The sequence below is a fragment of the Chlamydotis macqueenii genome, chromosome 3 (assembly GCF_036417535.1).
Source record: "Chlamydotis macqueenii isolate bChlMac1 chromosome 3, bChlMac1.mat, whole genome shotgun sequence".
In the NCBI taxonomy this organism is placed as follows: Eukaryota; Metazoa; Chordata; class Aves; order Otidiformes; family Otididae; genus Chlamydotis; species Chlamydotis macqueenii.
In genome coordinates, this window is record NC_141558.1 from 114,324,222 (window position 1) to 114,348,977 (window position 24,756).

General features: G+C 38.0%; 1 protein-coding gene across 1 annotated transcript in view; it reads left to right on the forward strand.

The window, feature by feature from the left end:
- Positions 1-24,756, forward strand: part of WDPCP (WD repeat containing planar cell polarity effector) — a 107,771-nt gene that overhangs the window by 27,047 nt on the left and 55,968 nt on the right. The window contains exons 9-11 of the mRNA XM_086745040.1: positions 6,667-7,276; positions 11,345-11,533; positions 14,102-14,225. Of these exons, the coding sequence (XP_086601166.1) occupies positions 6,667-7,276; positions 11,345-11,533; positions 14,102-14,225 (923 nt within the window). The remainder of the gene's footprint in view (positions 1-6,666; positions 7,277-11,344; positions 11,534-14,101; positions 14,226-24,756) is intronic.

A 24,756-nucleotide genomic window follows, 5' to 3' on the forward strand; every position in this document is an offset into this window, starting at 1 on the left:
AAAAGCAGAACTGCCAGAATTAACTGTTCAGTTGCTTTCCCTTTTCTGATTCTTTGCCTGCACTTGTCTGTTTTAATTCTAAGATCTTTGGATTAAATTTCTTTTCCTGTATTTGTCAATAAAATACCAAGCAATATTCCAAGGCTATGGAAAATTTAGTCGTTTTGCTAATGGTCAGTTAGTCTATTGCATGTACTTATCTCACTGGGCTGCTGTGTAAGGCTTGAGACACCCTGCCTATACACTTTCCGTACCTATCCGTGATGTGTAACCTACAGTACTGTTTTGTTTTTTTTTTTTCCTGTTTTCTCTAGTGGTTCTTACAGGCAGTAGTTAAATTCCTGTGCATGGATGGGGGATGTCAGAAGCCAGCAGCTCTAGAAGTAGCACCAACCCCCAATCCGCAATCAACTGAGATACACTTTTCCACAGCAGAGTCTTGGAGGGGACCTTTAACTTAACACCTTTAACTTCTGAGAGTCATTTGATAGCTTAAACATGAGCAAAAACAGCTGTCTTCTAAACAGCTTTAACACCGTAAAAATACAGTGCTTCTGTAAGCGTGCTTATTTGCCTCACTTTGCCTCTGCTCCCTTTCCATTTGTAGTGTTCCTTAGGTATAGAGCTGGAATAAAAACATGACATGCCAATGTTATGGATGAAAGTAAATCCATATTTATCGTATTTGACCAATTATATGAATTTTCTCCCAGTAAATTGTTGTCATCAACGGAAGAAGAATGAGAAGCATGAACTGATTCAGTTTGAAGCGTCTATCAAAAAGAAGTGTGGTAAAATAATACAACTGACATTTTACTTGAAAATAGTAGTATCGCTTGAATAAAACAGCCTTATTACCTAGAATTAAGAGAAAAGCAGGAATTGCTGAATGTCTGGCCTGTAAAGCTGTTTGGCATATTGGGTTTATGAGAAAGTAAATCCAAGCCCAAGGAAATGAGTGGGTGCTATCCACAGCCATTCTGCAGCACCTTGATGCTGATCCGTGAGAACCACAAGAAAATCTGCCGGCTACTGACACTCTTATTGCTGCGGCAGAGCAAAGGTGAATGGGGCACTTAGGTGATACTACTTCCTCCTTGGAAGAATTTTCTGAGTGGTCTTTGCTGCCCACCACAGGAGTGCTAATTAGGATGAGGAAAGGAATAGCTCTGGGACAAGGCAACTCAACCCCTCCTCATGATAACGTCCTGTAACTACGCATTCTGCATTCACATTGCACATACAGTTTTTAGGGTATTGTGTACTTAAGCAGCTTTTCAGCTTAATGGAGGAAATACATTTTATGTATAAATACACTATAAATTTGGTTTGAATTGTGCTGTGTGGCTTTATGTTTTAGAGTTTGCTACTATTAAGGCTAGAGGCAGACATTATTGCTCCAAAAACAGAAATAACTTTTTCCTTGCAAATCTTGACCAGCTTTACTCCCTTTTTTCTGAGATCAGTGTTTACTGTGTTGAATGCCATAAGATTTGGTCAGCAATCATCCTGTGAAGAAATAAAAGTGCTTTTCTCTTTAACATATGACTTTACTTTGGTGGGCAATGCACATTTATATACATGCATGCACATTGCTGCAGAAGTATTTGTCTGTTGAACCTTCGTCTGCATCGCTTTCCTCCAGTAAACGAATCCATTCTCCAATTTATTTATTTAATTATTCAGTGGTTGTTTGTTTCTTCTTTGTTAAAGTACCAATGGTGATCAAGACTGTTACTGAAATTGTCTCCCTTGGAGATAATGCTGGTATTTTGGTTTCAAAACCAGAAGAGGAATCTTCCAGAAATCATTTCAAGCAATTTGCTATAAATAAATAGGATCTGATGTGAAATCATCCTTGGATTAAATGCTTTGAAAGTCATGTTAGAATCAACATGAACTTTATTCTGCAAACATAAATTAACAGGAGGTGATGATGCCAGGGCTTACTTTGCATTTGTCTTTGCTGTGTTTATTTTTACTCCGTTTAGTGCTAGTGCGAATCACTGAAATTATACTTCAGTCTTGTGGAAAAAATAATTTGCCTGAGAGATAGTATTATTTTTCTTTCTCCCAAGAGATAATATTTAATAGTTATTGCTTCCACATTGTGCCTCAAACTTGTGAAATAAACACATCTTTTATGAGCGAGCTAGCCTACAATTACTGTAGCGCTCAGAAAAACATCTATGGTGTGTGACTGAATAGCTGAAATACCTCTCACACACACAGAGCAAAGAATGTAAAATCCTTGATGTCACATTGGGTTAGAAGTTCAATGAATAATATGGGATAAAGATGATGATGATAAATTTTGAAATAAAATAAGAATAAATGTTGGCTGAAGGTCTAAATAGTAAGATTGCATGTGAGACTGTAAATGCAATGCAGCCAAATAAGTAACCTAGAGTACGAGCCTTGCGTCTTTATTTTAGAAATGTTTTAAAATAGGGGTTTTTTTCTTCCATCTTCACAGTGCTGTATTTAAAACTATTTTACTCTACTGTGCACTACACTTCCCACTAAATGTTTCTAATTAAAGTGTGGTTGTTTGGAGCCTCACTGTGTGAAATTAAATAAGCATTTTTTTAACATCCATAAAATAAATCAAACATTTTTCTTGTCTGAAAGACATACAGTTGTGTCACAGCAAGCTTATTTCTCTGTTTCTTTTGTTTTCTTCTTTTTTTTATCTGCCTAGTAAGCCAATTTTCTGCTTTAGAACTACTGGTTAAAACTCTTTATTTGTTTTGATATTTGGGCTTTATCCGTTCCCGGCACTCTATGCAAAATACTTCAGTTTTAAGTGTTCAAGCATTTGCACTGAGACACAAGCTAGTGCTACTGTTTCTTTCAAATGTAAGATGAAAGCAAGTATTTTAACTGGCATAATTCAGGCCCCTTATTTACAAAGATTAACAGATTCCTTTACTTGGATTGTTATGATTTCTGACTTTAGGATTTGAGAGCTTGACACGTATCCTTCATGCTGCTGGTTAGCTGATGCAGAGCACAGGCCAGTACTGCAAGGGAAAAACAATATAAATGTGCAGTAGTGGTGTGTGACTGCCACATTAATAAGGGAAAAATGCATAAATTACATGGACAGTATTTCAATACATTTACTATATTTTTGTAGTGTACATCTCACAAAAATAAAAGGGGCTTCTAAAATTTTTTATTATTTATTATTTCATTTTACAAAAATGATTTGGTTTTACTTCATGCAAAGTACTTCCAGAAATTTTCCCTTGAAATCCAAGGCTAAGTGCTTAGTCCAGGATTTATGGAAAGCATATAGCATTGAATGGGATTATACACCCCGCCATGTGATGTTATAGCTCTGTCTTTTTACATCTACTGCCCTGTCCCCTCCTCCACAAATCCTACAGTTGTCCTACCCACTTCTGAGGGAACTCCTCCAGTTTTTGCCTTCCCATTCCCCAAGCAAATGTTTTGTCAGCTTAAAGATATGTTCCTATTTTAATGTTCCCCTTTCGGGTTCCAGAGACCTACTGCTCACCAGGAAGGAATCCCAGCGGATTCCGTTAAATGGACTGCTGAAGCACTCTGTGCATTACATTTACTAGCATGTGGCTGCTTACCAAATAGAAAAACAATTGGCAGACACTGGAGTACCATCTTCTCAGGGGGAAAAAAAAAAAGCATGTTTTGATTGTTAGACTTCTTTTTTTTTTTTTTTTTGCAAAAGCATTACCTTAGCCTTATTAACGTATTTCTTATTTGTATGTGTCTCTGCTTTAGTTTTCTAGTTAGCAGCATGAAGAATTAATAAGAACAGTAACTTCTGACAGAGAAACTCAAATCTTCTCTCTCAGATGAAAGAGAATATCCATTTTTTTTTCCCCCCCTTCAGAGTGCCAAATACCAGTTACATTCAGCAAAACTGGAAACCAGAACAAAGAGGTCTCTCTGCTTGGTACTCTTCCTCCAAGAGGCACATGAGGCCACTGATGCATGAGAAGCGGCTTATCTGTTCCAATCTAAGGAGAAATGTTTCTCTTGTTTTCAGCCAGAATATGAACAGTAGCCTCATTTGTTTAAACTTTATGTCAAAACTTATATTTTGAAATGCAACAAATAGTCTTTCTCTCCTCGCAAGAACTTTTTCCTCATTTAGAATTGCATTATATACAGCAACCAGCCCTACCCTAGACTTCATTTCAAGGATTTGCTCTCAGAATTATGTGAAGCTAGGAAGCTTCTCATCTCAAGGCTCATTAAATTAGCCTTCCAAAACATAAGATTTTGCTTTCTTTTAAATTCAAAGTAGTGAGCAACATTTTGTTCCATTTTTGCTCTAACAAGGCAGAACAAAATTAATAAATGGATTCAGTTTGCTTGCTGACTCTCAAACGATGAGATGACAACATTTATTTTTCTGTGACTATTTCCCTTGCTCTTTCCCAGCAGTCATTCCTATGGAGTTGTTTCTTCAGAATTTAATAGTGCTCTCATAGTCTTTCAGCTGTCATAGGGTTGATTATTGTGTGGATCTTCATGACTTTCTTGTAGCTTATGAGGAGATGTCCACAGAGGAACACTGGTTTTGGATCAAAATATGTAGATGAATAATGCAGTGCATTGAAACCTGCCACAGGAAGACAGAAATCTGAGTCCCAGAGGGCCTCAAGGCTCATTTCACTGAAGTTATGGAAGCTTTGAAGGCTTGCTTGGGCAAGATTTCCATTTCACATATTTGAAAGGCAGCTACCTGAGTCTCTATACGTACTCTTAGGGAAAACTGCAGAACAAACAATAACACTTCGCCTTGTCTTTGTTTGGGGTTAGAGAGCTCTGTGGTCATGGTAATCCTTTGTCCACAATAACCTCTTTTACAGGTTTCCTTGCTGTGCAATTTAACACCCTAATAAGCTACACCTTTCAGCAATTCTGACATCTGCACAGTAGCCACTCTACATTTTGTGGGCGTAAATGACTAGTTGCAGAAGCTAAGTCATTGGTCAGGGAATAGTAGAGGTGAGAAAATGGTTTTCAGACTATATAAGTCTGAAATTTAATCTTTTGTTTTCTCTTTAGCATGTCTTCATTGATCGCTACTCTGTTGAAATCGGTTTACCCGGTTTTCACAAGTTGGATGCACAGGCTTCTGTATTAGATGCTTTTGCATTAAGTGGTTCTTTGCATGTCCCTAACTACTCATCTTAAAGTAGCTAAGACTTTTGTATTAACCAGTAGCTGGTTTGCAGCCACAGAATTGCAATAATCCTTTTTTTTCTTATTTTTTTTTTTAATGAGAAACCCTTTTGCTGACAAAATGAGTTAAATGTCAGAACAAAACATCCTAATCAATCTGAATAACTTGTTTATAAATTCATTGCTTCTGAAGTAATGGGTGGTATGACAAAAAAAATCTTAATTTCTTATTCTCCTCCTTTGCGGGATGAAAAGCTGAATTATATGTTCGGTTGGTTTGGTGATCTGTAGAAATCAAATTTAAACTGCTTTAACATTATGAGTGCATTTTCAACCTGAACTTTCCAGATTTCCTCCCTCATCCTCTCTCCACCTTTTAATCACATTTATTACCCCTTTCTGTCTAAATGGTACTTGCATACCACCTGGAGTCAAAAGAAGGGGCTTCCGAAATTAGTGTCAGGGCAGTAGCTTTAGTTTATAGTGTGAAGAATGCTATAGGTATACCTGAGGCTGGGGTTTGGCCGAGTTTGACATTTTCCTTTCACTCTTTATTTCTGCATGAACAAACACCAGCAAGTTTCTGACTGACTTCCACTACTCTCATTCTAGAGACATGGGTTTTCTCTCCCTTTCAGAGAAACAGCTTTTCCTAGACTAATTTTTAACTTATTTACAGTTGGTATTTCTCCTGCAGTTTCCCTGCTCAAGTCCTGTACAACACCTCTCCCTCAAACCCATGTATTATAGGACATTGGTCTCCACTGTTGCCTCCATCACTTCATGGTACTTCCTTGTTTCCACACTGAAAATTCTTGCTCTTTGCCAGCTGCTGTCTTTGTATCATATTCTGCCTTTGTGGTGTTCTTCCATTTATTCAGCCTTCAAGTACCCCTAAAAGGTCCCCCTTTTTGGCTATCACAAATTCATTTATTCTGCATCTAAAGCTATACGGCACCAAAGCACATCTACCACCTACACATTTGGCGATGTACAGAGTAAATTGTTTAAACATGCCATTGTTTCTACTACTACAGTGTAATATTTTCTGTTACCATGGCCCAGAGCAATTGATCAAAAATCCTCTACGTGTGATGCCCAGAGTAACCTATTATAATTTTTTTTCCAGAAATTTTTGGGATTTCTCCCCCACTCGTGAATAATCAGTGTTCTTTTATATCAGTCAGCTGCTCATTTCTCCTCCTACCAACGTAGGACCATCCCCTCCTTAATCTTCTATTCTACTAACCTATTATATACTCTGAACAAACAAACATGGCTCAAACTATATTGCAGCATTTTTTAATCAGAGGTATTAATGTTTTAAAAATTAAACCAGTAGATTTTACAAATCCATTTCTAGATTGTGTATTTGTTTTAGCTTGCTGACCCATGAGAAGGTGTATTTGCAGCAGACTATTTTTTAAATCATCAAAGTGACAATAAATTGTTACAAATGACTACCAAAACATTTTGGATTTTTTTCAGATTCTGAGTTATGTGCGTACAGAATGGGATCCACTCGATGCTAGCTTCAGCGCTAATCAGCCTTATCAGGTTTACACCGTAGAGCGCTCCGTTTCCGCAGACAAAGAACCCATGGCCGACAGCTGTGTCTACAAGTGTGTTAGGAACAAAATTCAGTGTGCGGCAGTCACCAGAATACCACTACGATCCAAGGCCATCAGCTGTTGCAGAGATGTTACAGAAGACAAGCTAGTCCTGGGTTGTGAAGATTCGTCAATAATTCTTTATGAAGGCTACAACCAAGTGACTCTGTTAGCCCAAGCAGAACTGTTGCCTGCTGTAATAACCTACCACCCTTCTGGAGCCATTTTCATGGTTGGCAGCTCTCAAGGGGAGCTGCAACTTTTTGACACGGCACTGTCCCCAGTCAAAATTCAGCTCTTAGCACAAGACTATTCACCTGAGGCAACTCTGCAATTCAGTAAACACTTTGATGTGCCTAGCAGCCTCATCCAGATCCAGTGGGCTTCTCCTCCAGTTGCATCTGAGGGCACAGAGGGCACAGATACTCATGATCGTGTGTTGGTTAGATTCTACAAAGGACCCTTAGGAGTACTTCACTTTAAACTTGGTAGGTTATTAAGCACATCTATTGAACCTTAAGCTCGCAGGGAAACATCTGTACCTCACAAGTTGTTTGTAGTTTGAAAGCAACACCCTAATTTTAGATATATGGCACCATAGCCTTAAAAGCATCTCATTCCAGTGATACCTGAAGATGTGAACCAAGGAGTTTATGATGTTTCACCATTACTTAGTCTCTTTTCATGTGGGGTCTGACAGAATAGGACCCCGATCTGTTGTTGGATCAGGGTCCTGTTATGTTCCCTGCTACTCTAATAAAGCGTAACAGCTTCTCATATTGAAAATTATTTTATTCTGTAGTATATAATTTTTGGAATTGTATTAATTCTGTAGTAATAGTCCTAACAAGCTAAAATAAGCTATTTTTAATAATAGGATAGTAAGGCTATTTTTTTCCTAAATTATTTTTTGTGTATATGATGCAACTGTGATTTCCATTATAATATATATTTGTCCCAGTACTCTATTTTTCCTGACTTCAGTACATGAAGTTACACCATTTCTTTCCTTGAAGGCTTTTCACACAAGAAGGAAGGTTTTCATAACCTTCAGAGAAGTTTGGTCTCTCAATTAATTTGCTAGGAGTTGTGAATAAAGAAGAAGTAATAATACTGATTTTAGAATTTATATAGCACTTCTCATTTTAGGTGTAAGGAAACTTTAAGACAGTAAAACGATAACTTATCTTAATTTTACAAATGAAGAAAACAAATGGAAACAAATGAAAAGCAAGCAGTAAAGGAAAGCTAAAAGGCTTTCTAAGAGTTACACAATGAGTCAGTGGCTGAACTAAGAATAAAACCCCTGCAGTTGCTCATCAGTGAGAACTGTATTCATTCCATTCAAGTCAGGCAAGTTACAGTGGTGCAAACCTACTGTGAGAGCTAAAAAAACAATCATGCTTAAATCTTCTGACTACCAAGCCAGTGTTTCAGCAGGGCAGACAGCCATGTCGAATATACTCATCCTGGAAAATTTCAGTGGCGTGCCCATTGTCGAAGGAGCCAGGATTGCCTCTGTAGATCTTTACAGGAGTTTTTAATGATTCTTTTTTAGAAAGCTATTGAGATTAGGAAGAAGCCTTTTAAAAATAAAAACTAAGTGACAGTAAGGCTTGAAAATCTACTTTGTTTCTTTACTGAGACATGCATGTTCTTCACTGGGGGAAAAATCCTGTCTAAAAGCACCACAGACCTGAACATTTGAAAAACTGAATTTAAGAAACTTAGCTAAGTGTGCCACTGCAAAAAGGTAAATTAATATAACAGGATGTTAACAACAAAAATGTTGGATTGGCTTATAGTTGTATAGTTTTAAAAGAGCTAATCCAGATGATTACTGTATTATTTAAAATCATTATATTAAAATCATTTTTAAAACTGTTTACAATTTATCGTTTATTTTGAGATAATTCAGCTACATTATGTTCAGCGACAGGTTTAATAGTTGCAGAGCACCCCAGAACACTAATTATAACAGCTATTTGATGGTTTTGTGCATGTTGGCCATTTAAAAAAACCCTCTAAATTACCTCTTACCTGTCAAGCAGAAGGCACTCTACCCACATCTACCTTGCTTTTCTTCGGTCCTCCCTTGTGGGGTTTTCTCACAACAGCTTTCCAGAAAGCGCAGCTTTCCCCTTGCTATCTTTAGCACATTTATGTTCTTACGAAGGCAAGCAGGCTCTCAGTGCAGGGATTTAGAGGCCTTTCCTGCTAATTGCCAGCTTGTAAACTTAATTGGACTGTCTCCCTGGGCACTGTTCCTAAATCAATTAGGCAGTGAGTTGGCTGTCACCTCTTTTACCCAAGCAGGTTGCCTGGAAGCGCACCACCCAGGAGAAGTCAAGCATCCAAATGGGAAGATGTTGACCTCTACAGCTGAAAGTTATCACATTTTAAAATTAATTCTGTATAATTACTGTAAAATCTCTTATAGCAAGAAGGCAAAGCACTCTCTAGTCCTTCCTCCCTTCCTCTTTATAGTCCAGTGTGCAAAAACATGCTGTTCTCTACTGCATCCTGGTTTTCAGGTATAAATTTTACGGAAAAATTAGGGTTCCATGAGAGCAGAAGGCAGACAGATGTTCAGAACTGAAATAAAATCCGTAATTAACTCATGGCTTGGAATTGTTTCCCATAAAAGTCTGTTAAGAAACTATGTCAATAAGAATAGGCAAATATGTTTTTAACTTCCAGCTGACATATTATGATTTTGGACAAGTTCTGTGAATTCTCCATTGTGCTGTCTAGCCAGATTTATTTCAGGAAAAGATTCATATTAAATTTACCCTCAAACATTAATGGCAAATATTTTTGGTGTCTAATGCCAAACTCATTTTCAAAAGCATTGCGGCTTCTTGTCGTTTATGTCAACCCAGATCTTGGATAATGCCAAACTTGGTACTGGTGCCAGTGGTTCAGCATTGCTGGCCTCGAAAGGCGTTTTAAATATAGTATTATATTTAATTAGCACGTAAATAAGTATTTCATCTTCACTTAGTGATTAATGTGAATATTGCCCAACTTATGTAATGCTTTAAAAACAACTAAACATTTAGGAAGAATAAAGTCTACCATAACAATTAGATATTATCACACATACACAGGTTAAACATGGCTATTACACGGTATAATGTCCATAGGCCTTACTAGATGCAAATGTAAAGTGAAATATAATCGACAACCATGTCTTGTCTTTCATGACACTACAAAACTAAAGTATTTCTCTGTTACAAAAAATAAATATGTAAGGTTTTTTTCCCCAAAGCGTCAGATCTGTGCATGCAAGTTCTCAGCAGGTTACTTGTCCTCAAGCTATATTCAGATGTTTTCCTCTACTTTTTTTTCTCAGTTCTTATTTTACGTCACAAACAATATTCACTACTGCATTTATGAAAATATTGTGAGGTATGTTTTCTGTATATCAGATCTGCTTTTCTCTGTTACCAGACTTTTTTTCCCCAGCTTTAACATCAGTATTGAAATTCAGCTTGTTCCCTTCCTCATCAGAATCTTTTCCTTAAAATTAGTTTTGACAAACAATGTCAGAATATAAATTGAGAAAATTAAAACATAACAGTATGTTTTTATTTAAAGAGAGAGGAGCAGTGAATTTATTCTGGTCTTTTTCAAATGTCTGGAGTAGAGAGATAAAGAATGCTGTAGCACAGTGACCCAAAACAAGCAAGAATTGCTGAAATGCCATATGTGGCCGATGTCACGCAATCATACGGGTTGTCAGAGACAATAAATAACGTTACTCTCTGCAGCTTTTCAGTTACCTTTTCTGTTCAGAAGCTGAGACCTACAAGTCAAGAAAATTTGAGAGGCTCTTAATTTCTGCTTTTCAGAGATAGAGCACTGTAGATAAATCATGTTCTTATGGAGTGAGCAATGTGTTACTCCGTTTTTTCCCTTTTGGCAAGCATGTTCTTGGTTTCATGTGCAGCTGTAATTCAACGTTCCGTAAATGTTTGTATCTTTCGTGATATCCCCTCACAGAATAAATGCTTCGCTTAGAGAATTTTGCCAAGCTAAAGTAAGTTCTAGAGCAATTGTAATATGGAGAGTAATCAAATGACTGCTGCTTTGAAGTTTGAGCTGCTGTGAACTTGTATACATAGGTACGTTTCTGTGAGACAAATGCTAGTTTTTAGTGTTGTTTAGCAGTATTTCCCTGCAGGAACGAGGTGATAGGAACATTAATTTATTACCTCCAATACAATAATGGTAAACTGGGAATAAGCTTTTTCTACAGTGTTTAAAAGAAACTTTATTACATGATGTTGTCACTGATAGCTATTGGCCACATTTGCTCAGCCTCCGCGTGTGAAGTTCACTGATGGTTTTTTCTCTGCAGTCCAAAGCATGCTCAGTCTAAATATACCAAGATAATAACAAACTATCTCACACAAAAATTTAGTAGTGAAACTCATTAACTTAAACTTCGTAATTTTAACCAACTGCAATTATTTTTAACTCTACTGAAAAGTAGGCAGCGACTGATTTACATACTCATAACATTATGTTTGTTTTTCTATTTCCTCTAAAAGGTGTGATCAGCAGAGGACAGCTGGGCTTTGTGGAAATCATCCACCAGTATATTCATTACGATGAAATACACGAGGCAATTAATGTCCTGAACACCATGAACTGGAACACGATGGGTCGTCAGTGTTACATATGTTTGAGTGCCATTGTCAATCACCTTCTTAAACAAAAGCTTACACCGGAAAGAGAAGGTAAGGGACTGATTGTATTTTTACTGTATTTTTGTGGTGTCGTCGTAATTCGTATGTGGATTATGACAATATATTTAATGACTTTATATATAAGACAATAGTGAGAATCCAGGCAGTCAACCACATTATGGTACTCCCTCATCAGATGTCATATGTAGACAAGTCATTTCAGTAAAATCTGGATCAATGCGTTGATTGCATTTTAGTTCATTTGTAACAATAGTACTATTAAAATAATGCATATTTTCATATATATATGGTATAGGTGTGACTTAATATATATAGCACTGTCTTCTATGTGCTGTAACTTTATTACATTACATAAATTTAGCTTATGTTACAGACTAATGGTAGTTAATATAGGATTCAAATGTTTGTTATGTATTCATACTGTGACAGCACCAACTTAAGCAGGGACATTTTCCTGCAATGGAGACGAGATTTTCGTGTGGTTTTTAAGGTGCTTTTGAGGGGTCATTCTTCCATTACAAGATTCAAAGGCTTTGAATATACTATCCTCTGCTGCCTCCTTTAGGATTATAGCATTTGTCCTCACTGTAATCTTCTGGCCCCCTACAGTAGTAGCTGGGTTCCCTCACAAGAAATGATGAATCTTAGGTTCAGCCTCATCCCTGCTGAAGCCTGGTGTGATGCCTTCCTCTTGATTTGCTGTCTATCTTGAAAGTCAGTAGACTTCAAGATTTGAAGTGCCTTGATTTAGTGAAGGTGTTATCCTCCAGTCTAGCAGGCAGACAGCTGGGGACCAGGCATCTTTTGTGGCAAGAAAGAATACTTAGGATTCTGGTGTGTTTGATGATAGAAAAACTCCAAGGTGTCCTATATTGCTGCCAAGCCATCAGCTATCCCATTTTGAGGGTTCTGATTAAAAAAAAAAAAAATCTCTGCATTGCAAACACAACGTATCAATTCTAAATAAAACATGCTTTTAAAAGGACCCATGAAAATGGCTGGTTTTCCAACTCCTGTAAAAATATGCACATTATAAATAGATGTCTGTGTGTTTGCCCCCATGCAGCTCCCTAACACTGTTTACAGCAGACGAAATTTTGTTCTGTCCAGGAGTTATTCTGTATGAATCTAACAAATTTGGCCTGGTAATTTGTTTTCTGTTTTATTAGCGAAACCCAGTGGGGCCTTTTATTTATAGCAATGGGGCAGTTATCTTTGAGATCTGTATTCTGCCTTCAACATCAAGCTGGGCTATCTAATGAATCTATAACTGTGCTGGTAGTTACTCGTATTCCATGTACGTTGAAATATTTCAGAAGTACAAAACATGCTGTCAGGGAAACAGCAATGGCAAGAGAGTATGGCTTGTTTTTGCAAAGGTACTGTTGTATTCAATTTTAATCTAAATGGACTGCTGCTTTGAAAGAAAATGCCTTTAACGTTCAGCTTATCTTACTGTCTAGATTTAAGATAACAAAACCTAATTTACCAACAGTTTGCCTGTGTTCCTAACACAGTACTGTTAGCACATTTAGTGCTATTAAGCCTAATAAAATAAAACGTAACTATGCTTGGAAATAATCATTATCACTAAATACAGAAATGGCTAGTTCAAACAAACGCTAATAACAGCAAATCAATGAGATTTTTCTACCTAATGAGACAATAGGTTATATTTTGCTTTTAAAGCCTACACAAAATTCTGATTAGCAGTAGCAGTTTGCACATTCACTCTGAAAGGAGAACCTATATAGCAGATATATTGCAAATTCTCCCTGTTCTGCCTATAAGGACTTGTACTATGTGGTGATTGTCAAGCAGAAGTCACATAACATAAATATTATTGATCGTTAAATTTCTTTTCAGCTAAGCATGTGAGACACAAACATACTCTATGTGTTTTCTTGTATTATTTATAATTTTGTATTAAAAACATGTAGAAAAATGCCTAAGAGCTCCAGGTGTGGAGTATAGCAGTCAGAAAGTATTTAAAGCGGAGAGAACTTCTGTAACAAAAGGGCTTTACTTTATTGATTACAAGGGAGGTTATCCTGTTTCCCACCACTGCACGCTGTAGGAGAGTCAAACCCTTAGGGTTTCCAGACCCTTTTGTTTAAAGTTTTTAAAGAACTGTTGGCTGAAGGAGGTTCCTTGGACCTCAAGGCCATCGCAAGAAGGGTTCTGTCACCCGCTGACCTAACACAGTAATCCCTGAAAAACTGAACTTCCTTGTTGTTTGCCTGAGAGGACAAAGACGATTTGAGCTAATTGAGAGTTGATCTCTACTGGACAAACTTGTTCAAACTGTGTTACTCTTATGAGTCACTTTTAATTGTATGCTGCTGGTGAGAACTTGATGTGTTATAGACTTCTTCATCCTTTTGACAGCTTTTGTTGCTCAAAGTCATTGTCAACTCTGCCTTAAAGTGAAAGTTTATATGCACATTTGTGTTTGTACAATCTGTCATATTTTAATTTCATCTGTCCTACAACAACATCATCAGTGTTTGAGGAATTTGACTGACGGCAAACATGAGCAACCTGTTGTAATTGAAACAATTTCACTTGTTTCATTGTTGCTGTGTTTGAACTCCACAGCACAGCTTGAGGCAAGCCTTGGAACCTTTTATGCTCCAACAAGACCCCTCTTGGATAGCACTGTGCTGGAGTACAGGGACCCAATCAGCAGATATGCAAGAAGGTTCTTCCACCACCTGCTCAGGTGAATGACAGTTTCAACTTCTATCAACTTAAAATTAATTGCATATTTCAATAACTACCTACTTTAATGTGGTTAACATTTTCTAAGAGGACCACCCCTGAAAAAAAATGCATTCATTGTTACTGTTTGTTTAACTTGCACTTCATTCCTTTCAAGAACAGTATTGCAGATAAAATGCTATTCAGAGCTCTTCTATCATCAATACACTTAAAATTAATCACTCTTTCCCTTTTAGCTTGATAGAAAAAAGCATGCTTCTGAGAGATTTCTATTCACCAAGTGCTTGCAGATTAACTATTGAAACAGCTTACAAAGTTGGAGAAAACACAGAGTTTAAATAGATGCTAAAATGCAAATAAACAGTGCATGGTCCAAGACATTTTTGTCTTTGCACCATTGAAATCTGAGCATTTTGTTGTTCTCATCCTCAAAATTCTCATCCAGAAATTCATATTCCAGTAATTTTCAGTAAATTTTCAGTGCCATTGAAGTAAGAGGAGAAAATGAAGTGTTGCATTCATCTGTAAATTGTATGACATTAGAAGAGTCATAATACCAAGTTCAGCTAGAATTTATAGCACATTGGTTTATTGCTATATTTTCCCTTCATCATAAATTAATAGCCTAAATTTCAATCAGTTATAAATATCAATATACAGCAGTTTAACCTGTTCATGTATTCAACCACAAATACAGCTGAAACATTCCTTCTGACAATTATCCAGTGCGTGAAAATAAGGAAAAATTGCCTTCTGAAGGACAGAATGTTTGTAACACCTTGTTGAGGAGCAATGTAGATGAACATAGAAGACTTGCAATGCACCCTTTTTTTTGGTGATTCCTACAGATTACATACTTTGTCTGCATATGCAAAGCTAGGAACTGCAGTTACTTTGATAGTACAGTTTGTGCTTCTTTCACATCTTAAAAAGAAATATTTTATACTGTCTTCTGCATTTTGAATCTGAATAGGGTCATCTTTCTGCTAAACAGGTCCATTCCAATGGGGAAATTATTCCAAGTAGAAGAATGCTCCAAATGCCTGCATAATATGCACCAGCCTTTCACTGGAGTTTTCTTAATAGATGTGGCCACAATAGTGGGTACAAGCTCTGCTTTTGCCTTTCTCCTAGAAACCAGCAGGGAAGATCTGTTGCTGCAATGGCCAACTGCGGTGGCTGTGGGCCAGTTGCCTGCAGAGGACAGATGTGGAAAGAATGCCTCAGAGATTGCTGAGAGGTGTAACTATAGCGCTCGTACATCTGCAAGAGAAAGGTGTATTCCCTCTGACTCAGGATTTGCTTCCAAATGCTAGCAGGCATGCAGAGGCATGGGGCCCTGGCAAGGCTTTCAGCCCCCGAGGCTGCTGAGCACAGCTGAAGCACTGACTCAATCCCCCTCCCAAACAAGAAGCTTGAGTGTCAGAGTGCTGCCTGGACAGTGTGGGGCACAGCCAGGAGGGGTGCAGGAGACTCTCCCTGTGTCTTTTACCTCCCCTATAAAGCAGCCCTTGAACGATCCACTGTTGTGGCAGTTTTTGGAACAAATGTGTGTTATTTTGCTGTTTCCCTGTTGTCAGAGGGATTTGTATTCAACTGCATCAAAGTGATAGGATCATGTGATTGCTGCAGAACAGATGGTAATGCTTAAAGCTTATCTGCGAAGACATAATCTAAGTACAAAATGAAATGTTCAGAAATCAGAGATTTATCTGATAGAAAGCAAGGAAATGATGTCCAGAGCTAATCTTTATTGTATTAAAGTGTCTGTGCCTTAATTGGTGTTTATTTCCTTTTAGATGTTTTCTTAAGTGACTAGAATGATTTGAATGTAGGCTAAGCAGAGAGTACTACGGATTTGCTGGAGGAGTGGTAAGCTGTGGTTCTGAGTGAGAATGCCATCTAGGTGCAATGAAACATCTAGGAAAATCATAGAGAGGCACGATGCTCACTTATTCTTTCAGGCACACGAAAGTTGCAGCTGCTGCTATCACATCTGTCTGTGAGGAGCCAGCAAGGCAAGCCAATTCAGCCAGCCTGCATTTACAACTGCAGGGTCCAAAGAGGAAGAAAAGTGCGGAGAGAATGATTCTCTTGCTTTGTCAGGTCATCATGTTATGCCCGTGAGGACAATGAAAATGGAGTAGTCCTCCTACTAGCTATGTGTCAGAGACAGCAACTGTATGTCGGTGTTGGGAAGGCTACATCTGAAGTCAATGCTCTCTGTGTCAGCCTTTGTTATTTGATTTATTCTTTTTTTTTACCCTAATTCATTTAGCATTAAGTAATTAAGCTTTTAGAATCATAGAATCTTTAAGGTTGGAAAAGACCTCCAAGATCATCAAGTCCAACCAGGTACTTGTGGGCTAGTTACAAATAGTTAATGAATCTCTTCAAAGTGAATTTGTGTTACCGCAGGTGTGTCTGCATGACCAAACAAGAAAACTTCAATGCAGATGCACCGTAAACTGTCAATGCCAACTTAACACAGCACTAGGGGACATTTATTACTCTCTTGTAAGTATGAGGAGACACAAGCAAAGTGATCATGTTGTACTCTGTTGCAGCAAGAAGTGGAGAAAACATAGCACTTCCTGAATTACGTGCACTGTAAGTATGTCTGATATTAAAAAAAATTATTGGAATAGGGTAAGGCCTTCCACAGTTCCTTTGGGCTTCGGAGAAAGCAAGCAGCAGATGCACAGATATTAAATCTAGAGCATAAGGAGACGGAACACACAGGGAGAAACTCAGAAATGAGGTAGGAAGAGTGGGGAAAGTGGAGTTAGGAGCATGAGTAGAAGGCAAGGAACTGGGGACAAAGGATTAAAGGCAGAGATGGGGATGTACAGAGTCCTGTGAAAGGGCAGAGTGGGAGAATAGAGCGAAATGGGGGAAGACAGCTTCGAATGTGTGTGTGTGGTGGGCTATAGAGGAGACCAGACACATAAGGGATGGACAGGGAAGGGCGGAGACTTTCAAACAAGATTAAAACATTTAAATGCTTCTGGATCTAAATCTGAAAAATGTTCATATAAACAAAAGTTTTCACCTCCCTCTCCAGCTTTCCTTTGAATGCCCCACCAATCTGCCTTAAGCCTTTTCTAGAAGACCCACTCTTGGGAGAGAAATATTAATTCATTCTACATGCTGAGACAATCTTTGACCTGCCTGCTGAGTCTGCCAAAAAGGTGCCAGTTATTGTTGTACTTTTTAAGATGTGAGTGTCTGCATTTACTAGAATTGGGAAATACAGTTACCTTTTCAGAAAGGCTATCCTCACCTAGTAATAATCATGTGCCAGTGATTTTAATCTTCACTGTAGGCTGAAAGGTTGTATATCCAGTTGCAACTAACTGGAGACATCTATTTTCACATTATCAGGGGGATTATAGGCTAACTATTTTTCTACCATCAAAGAGATACGTTTCTAGAAAACACTGAATGCTGTTATGGTAGGTTCCCTCTTTTAGGCATCAGGTACTTTGGAAAGAAGATGCTCTGTCATTACTGGCTATATTGCAAGTATGGGTTAGAAAATGGTGCTGCAACATGAGATGGGCCAAGGAACACTGACAGCGCGATTGAAATGGATCACAGTTAGAAGGAAGGAAAATGCCTTGCAACACATTTGACGCAGCCATGTTATTTGTATCTGTCATTATAAAAGATAAGTTCTTAACTTTGCAAACTGTGCAGCATCTTCAGCTTCCACAAAAACAGAAGCTTCGAGCTTTGCAGGTATAGGCCCTGAATATAGAGTATGGAATACCTCCAAAAACAGGCATTCAGTATACAAAATTAAAATTAAAGGCCTCTTAATTATATGCTAGGGAGCCATTACAACAGTATTTATGGAATGAATAATTATTTTCACTTTAAATTCTTATCTATAATTAAAAAATACAAGAACTGAATTACAAGTATAGAAATATATCTTAGGTGTTCCTTGCCACTTGAGTAGCGCTCCAGTATTTTATTATGATGTCACTGCTTATAATAATATCATGCATTATATTATTATGCAAAATGTTGAGCAGAGGTGGATTTATTAGGAAGCCTTGGGGAGCTGTAACCTTCTTGCCCCCACCCTTTTGTTGAGCGCTGCCTACGGAGTGTATTTGTGTAATGGGGGAGTGGCTGCACAACCTCCTGCCTCTGTATAACAGCCTCATCTAGCCGTGTACAGAACATGGAATAGGATGGAATAGTTTTTCACTCATTAACTATGGCATCGCTGACTCATGGCTTTGCTTCACTCTGATCAAGCATTCGTAAATTGTGCTTGTCATATTTTGTAATGCGTGAAATTATCTTGTTTGTTTGACACACACACACAGGCACAAACACACGCCTGCTCTGTTTTGTTCAAATTTTTCTGTCTCTCTGAGAGACAGTGAGAAAGTAACGTAGCATGAGCTGGGGGTAAAGGCTGGGCTGGAAAGTAAAGGCTGAAATGCAGCTTAGGAGTTGTGGAATTAGACTGCAGCCACAGCTCCGTCTTTCTGCTGCGTCTCTTCCCCCTTTGTAATTCTGTTCTTGTGTTTGTGAATATGCAGTTTAAGGATCTTTTTGGGTTTTTTTCACATGGAAAAATACTGAGATTCAAAACCTTCAAGACCTTTCCATCTAATAATTCCGTGAAGAGAAGTCATTGGGTTTTTTCTCCCATAGTACAAATGTTTCCCTACAAAGCAAAGCTCTGTTGTAGATAACAAGGCAGTGCATTTACTTTTTTCAAGAGCAAAGTGCAACTCTGAGCACATTTACTGATAGAATTTTGAATGGATTTATGAAAGATTCTACTTTGTCTGGATCAAAAAATGAAAACCTCCATCATGTTTTTACTGTTTTCACTCCTTCGCAAATCTTCTCAGAAGTGTTGTATACTCTTCCCAGTGTTCAATGTAAGGTGCTACTAGTTAAATGCAAAGAAGAATTTAGCTACACGTTGGACAGAACATTCATAAAGTGGTATGACTTCACACACAGAACTTGATAGAGCTCCTTTGTAAATAAACACTCATAAAGGAGATGAGAAAGTAGGTGGTCATTAGCATCAGGGGAGATCTGCTTCCAGCCAGTGCAGATTTTTGTGAATCACTTCACTATTCAAGAGTTGTGAAGTGTACTGCTATACTACCTGATATGACGCCTTGACACAAGTCAGTTACCGTTTAAGTCCAAGACAGCCTTTGAAAAGCTAAAATAAAGCTCTTTCGCCCTGCAGGTACATCACTTATGCAGTACTAACTACCCCTTGGTAAGCAGGTTTGCAGTCTGCAAAGTAGATATTCACTGTGAGTATTCCTTCCTGAATAGGACCCTAAATCAAAGGTGAAAAAATGCCTCAACTCCATAGGAATAGTTCCCAATCCCATCTGCTGCCAACTGTATGGAGCTGAGGGACAGAGTGAGCAAAGAGCTTTTATGATCCTTTTTAAGAGCACCCTAAAAGTAGAATCTATAATTATATTGGTACATAGTGTGTCACAAAAATATGTATAAACATTAATAATGACACGGTTCAGGACTAAGGATGTCTTTTATATTCATAAGGTAACCTATTAGGAATTAAATTATGCCTTCAGATAAAATGACCACTGATGTCAGTCAGGTTCTCTATGGTGGCCACATGAACAGAATTCATCTCTATAGGAGTAAGTTCAGTAGCAGCGTTCTGACTAAAGTAGCACCTTCTGGGAGGACTTTGAAGAGTCATTTTTTGACATCTTGTGAAAACGATCAAAACCAAAGGTTTTCCTATTACCACGACACTGATAAATGAGAATTTTGATTGCTGTGATGGAACTGCACATGAAAGGATTCCCCTGGTTATGCTTCTTGACCTGTTTTAGAAACAAGAGATAAAGGCACCTATTTAATGGAACTGGATTATTTTTGTAGTTAAAGAGGTTAAATATCTCAGGAAAAGTTTAGAATGTCTTTGCTTCAGTCCTATGTTGCTAATTATTTATTTTCTTAAACCAGTTCCACAACAGTTTTGGTCAAATGCTTTGATGCCACAGCAATGGCTCCAGGATTTAATTCTCTAGTGGTGATTACAATGTAAGAAATATTGAGCAAAATATCAGGGAGGGGGGACAAATGCCATGACGTAATTTCTTGAGAATAAAATCCCATTAAGATAAACCACAGGAAACCTCTGTCAGACATTTGGGCAAGATTTTCTGCCAAACCTAATGGGAGACATTACTTGGAGCATGAGAAAAATGGCCTGTCCCATACACTTAGAGCAGTCCCAGAGCTACTCTATAATATGGAGCCATTTCCCACAGCCACCAACAGATGGCTGTTTGGTGGCCCACAGTGCCACCAAAGTCCTCCAGTTCTCTGCTATGTGCCCACCCATGGGACTGCAGTAGAAGAAAGGAATGTAGAATAGCTACGCTGGACTAATGTTCTTTGTGCCAAGGCTATTCCCACATGCTAGTTAATCTGACTTTGATATTGCTACTTTTAGAAGCTGAGCCCACGTAGAGACCGTTGTTTTGTTATGTAACAGAGAATCTGCCCTCATAAGGTGACTTTTTCCTGCTGAACCAGCTGTGCAATTTCCCTGAAATCTGAGAGGCTTTTGGGCATACTTCAAGTGCAGAAACAATACAAATATACGATAGTCATGGACAAAAACCTCAAGAATAAGTTCTTAACAACAGATCTCCACCCTTGAGCTGCTGCAGTAAGTCAGCCTCAGCTTTCCTTTGCAGGTCATCAGTTACTCCCTCCTTGTCAACTCTGCCTGGTTACTAACTGTATCTCCTTCTGGAGTGACACTTAAAAATCTCTTCTTGAGATCCTGACCAAGAACCTGAATTTAAGCTGGGTTTTTTTTTCCTTGCAGTCTTTCCAGATTGATTAATGTCTCATCTCTTTACCAAGATACTTTTTCTCCATTCATCTCCAGAGTCTTCCTGAGCCCCACGATTACACTTCACTTTTCTGTATATATGCCATCTGACAATATTCTGTCTTGAGCTCAGCTCATCAGATCAGAACAGAAGATGGCTTGGCAATCTCTGATCCATTTGTTGTGTGCCAAAAAGTATTTGTTTTCCTCCCTAAAGATCTATATTTTTCTCAACTTTTCTCCCACTTCCATCCAGTACCTTCCAGGAATAGCTGACTGAACAGTCAGGGAGCCCTAGGCTTTCTGCCTTCAAATGCAGAGCTCCCTTTTATGGTTCTTCAGAACTGAAGAACCTGCTAAGAAAAGGATACCATAACTAAAATTTAGAACAAAAGTCAGCAATAGTCAATTGTCCAATAACTGGATGTAGTGTCTTGGGGGTGCACTTCACCTCTCCTAACTTAATAATGTAGAATTTAGATGTCCTACATGCTCATCTGGGCTTCCTCTGTAGTTAGCATAAAGACATGGGCACCCAAAGAATGAGTAATCCCATCGAGGGGAGATATCTAAGATAAGCGTGAAGAATCAAACGTCAGTGCCTATCCCTGTCAATTAACTATAAAGGGAGCCTGCCTGATTAGCTTAAATTATCCATGTAAAGGTGAGCTGTTTGAAGATAAATGGAGAGATTTACACTGTAAATGTCTAGCTCCTGTATCACATTATTACTGGCACTTAACAGAAAGGTCTTAGATGCTCAGCTATAGTTTCTGTAACAGGAGAGAGGCACAAAGACTATCAAAAATATATGAAGAAAGGTTTACAGAAAGACACAAAAAGCAGATAGGCATGAAGATCTCTTTAAAAATCTCCTTTTGACCTGTTGGCCAGGATAGGAAAGGATGGGGATGTTTCACAGTTTACACTGATAAGTGTTCAATTGTCAGTAAAAGAGTATACTGATACATCTATCTATAATGTATCTATTGTATAGATAAACGGTAATGTATGACGAGCACTAGGTAAAATTAATCTAGTATTTCTAAAAGTAGTCAAGTAGCAAATAGCTGAATACAGACTGTGGTGTAAAACCTCTTATGTAGAATGGCTTTAGCACCTGAGGAAAGAAACATGGAAAATATGTCAGTTTTGAAAACATGGGAGAGACCTTGAAGAACTATAGCCCTGTAAGTCCAGCCTCTGTACCAATGAAATTAGTAGAAACTGTATTTTTAAAAATTGTAAACTTACAGATAAATACATTGTATTGGGGGAGAATCAGCAGGATTTCTGTAAAGGCAAGTTGTGTCTCAAAATTCCAAATTCTTTCATGTCAGTAGTGGATATCCAGCTGCTACTGATGAAAGTTTGACCATTGAAGACTTTTTTTGAAGGTCTCTTACCGAAATGTCTTAAAGAAACTAAGCTGCCACAAGATAAGAGGGAAGTTCCCCTTTTATAGATAAGTAATTCACTAAAAGGTAAGAAACAAAGTAAGAGTAAATGGTCAGTTGTCAGTAGAGCTCACCAATGGAAATTATAAGTATAGCAGATCTGTACTCTTAAATCGCCTGGCAAAGGAGCAAGTAGTGAGGTGCCAGGATTTGTTAATAATACTCAATTATTACAACTGGTAAAGATAGGGCCTGCTGTGAAGAACAGCAAAAGGGCTTGACAGGACTCAGTGACATGTAAATGAATTAAAAGTGAAGCGCACGGCAAGGGGTGACTCCTAACTTCATGTATAAAATGACGGAGTCTGAGTTCACCATTATTCTGGAAGAAGAATTTGGTCTTACAAGTCTACAGGTATAAAGTAGTCAGTTCAGTGCTCAGCACAAATACAAAAAGCAAACTGGATGCCAAGAATTCTTAGAAAAGGAATAGACAACGAAACAGTGAACTTCAGTTCACCTGAATTTTGTGTGTAGTTTTGGAGTCCCGTAATCTGTAAAAGGATATAGTAGAACTCAAAAAGCTCTAGGAAGGGCAGCCAGGATGATTAAAGGCATGGAACAGCTTTAGTGAAAGGAATGACTAAATAGACTGAACTCCTAAACCTATGGAGGAGGCAACTGAGATAGAGATCTATTAAATTGTGAGTGTTCGGGAGAAAGAGTACAGTAAATGACTGCTCGCTGCTTCTTCTAATACAAAAACTAGGGGTCATCAAGTGAAGCTAACACACGGCAGTTTCAAAATATAGTGATTCTTCCCGTAACATATAATTAAAATATGAAGCTCCTTACCACAGGATGTTGTGAATTATACAATTGTATATAAGTTGAAAGGCAAGGTTTAGGGAAGAGACATTCACTGAGGAATACCGACGTAGAAACCACCTCTGGCTCAGCAAATCCCTGAACCACAAATTGTGGGGAAGTAGCACCATAGGCTTGCTCTGTTCTTATATTCTTTCCCAGGCACCTAACTGTTGGCAAGGTATTATTTTAGACTTACCTTTGGTCTGAGCAAATGGTTGTTCTTACATTTTATGTTCTTGTACATGATGCTGTGCAGAAAAAGCATAAAATACTCAGTAGTCTTCCATTTGCTCCCTTAAAAATATGCCAAAATCCATACGATCAAAGTTCTAGAGAATTTCTTGTATGGCTCTCCTGTGGCTATGTTTGCTGTACTGGAGTTCTTATGTTCAGGAATATTATGAGCATTACCACTTCATTATTTTGTTATAAAGAAATAATATTGGCTATTGACAAACCTAGATAGAAAAAGTAAACATACTGTAATGGACCTGTAACTCAACAGAGGATTCAAAATTTGGCCCTACACCATGGCTTTGTAATTAGATATTTATCTTTAGGCAGCCAGCTTTAGAAAAAAATGAGCTAATATATTCTCTCTAAGAAGTTTAGCACTAGAAAGACCGCATCTTATCAAGTGTCAGGCATAAGGGAGAATTGGCCCTTTACCTCAAGGAAAGTCAAGGAGGAAAAGGGCCTGTTCATCTTAACTTCAATACCAAATTTCCTTCTGCTGCAGTTTGAAATTGCAGAGATATCACACATATACAATAGGGATTTATTTTAGAGGCAGCAACTCATCCTTAACCATAGCGATGATATTGGGCCTCTGTTATAGAGCTGTCTTTAGTGTGTAGACATGCTGATATGTTTGCTCAATAAAATCCAGCTTTCGAGACATACTGTTAAGTTTACATGATCACCAGAGTGAGAGGGATAAAGCTGGAAAAGAAGAAAAGCAGAGGCGAATTAATGCAATAAAGACCAGGATTTAACAGACAGGGTTGAGTAAAATAAATGTAAAACAACAGGTGTCACTGACTCTTATCAGCATTTTTAATTAACATCTGGTTTTAGCCCAGAGTATTTTGGAAGAGTATGTTGGAGTGTGTCTGTATTTAAAGATAAAGATAGACTGTTTAGAAGTTGCTAAGTAGTAAGAGGTTGGGGGAACGGAGAGTTTTGAGGGTGGGGAGAGGCTGTGTTGGCTGGGTGGGTGTTGGTTGCAGCTTAGAGAAACTGGAAGGAAAGCCACGATGATAAAATTGCAAGGTAGGGAAATATTGCTATGGCAACAAAATATCTTCTCTTGAAGGAAAATAAGTATAAAAAAGGAAATGCAGAATGTGGGAAATTCAAAGGAAGTACACGTTACAAGAAGAGAAAAGACTGAT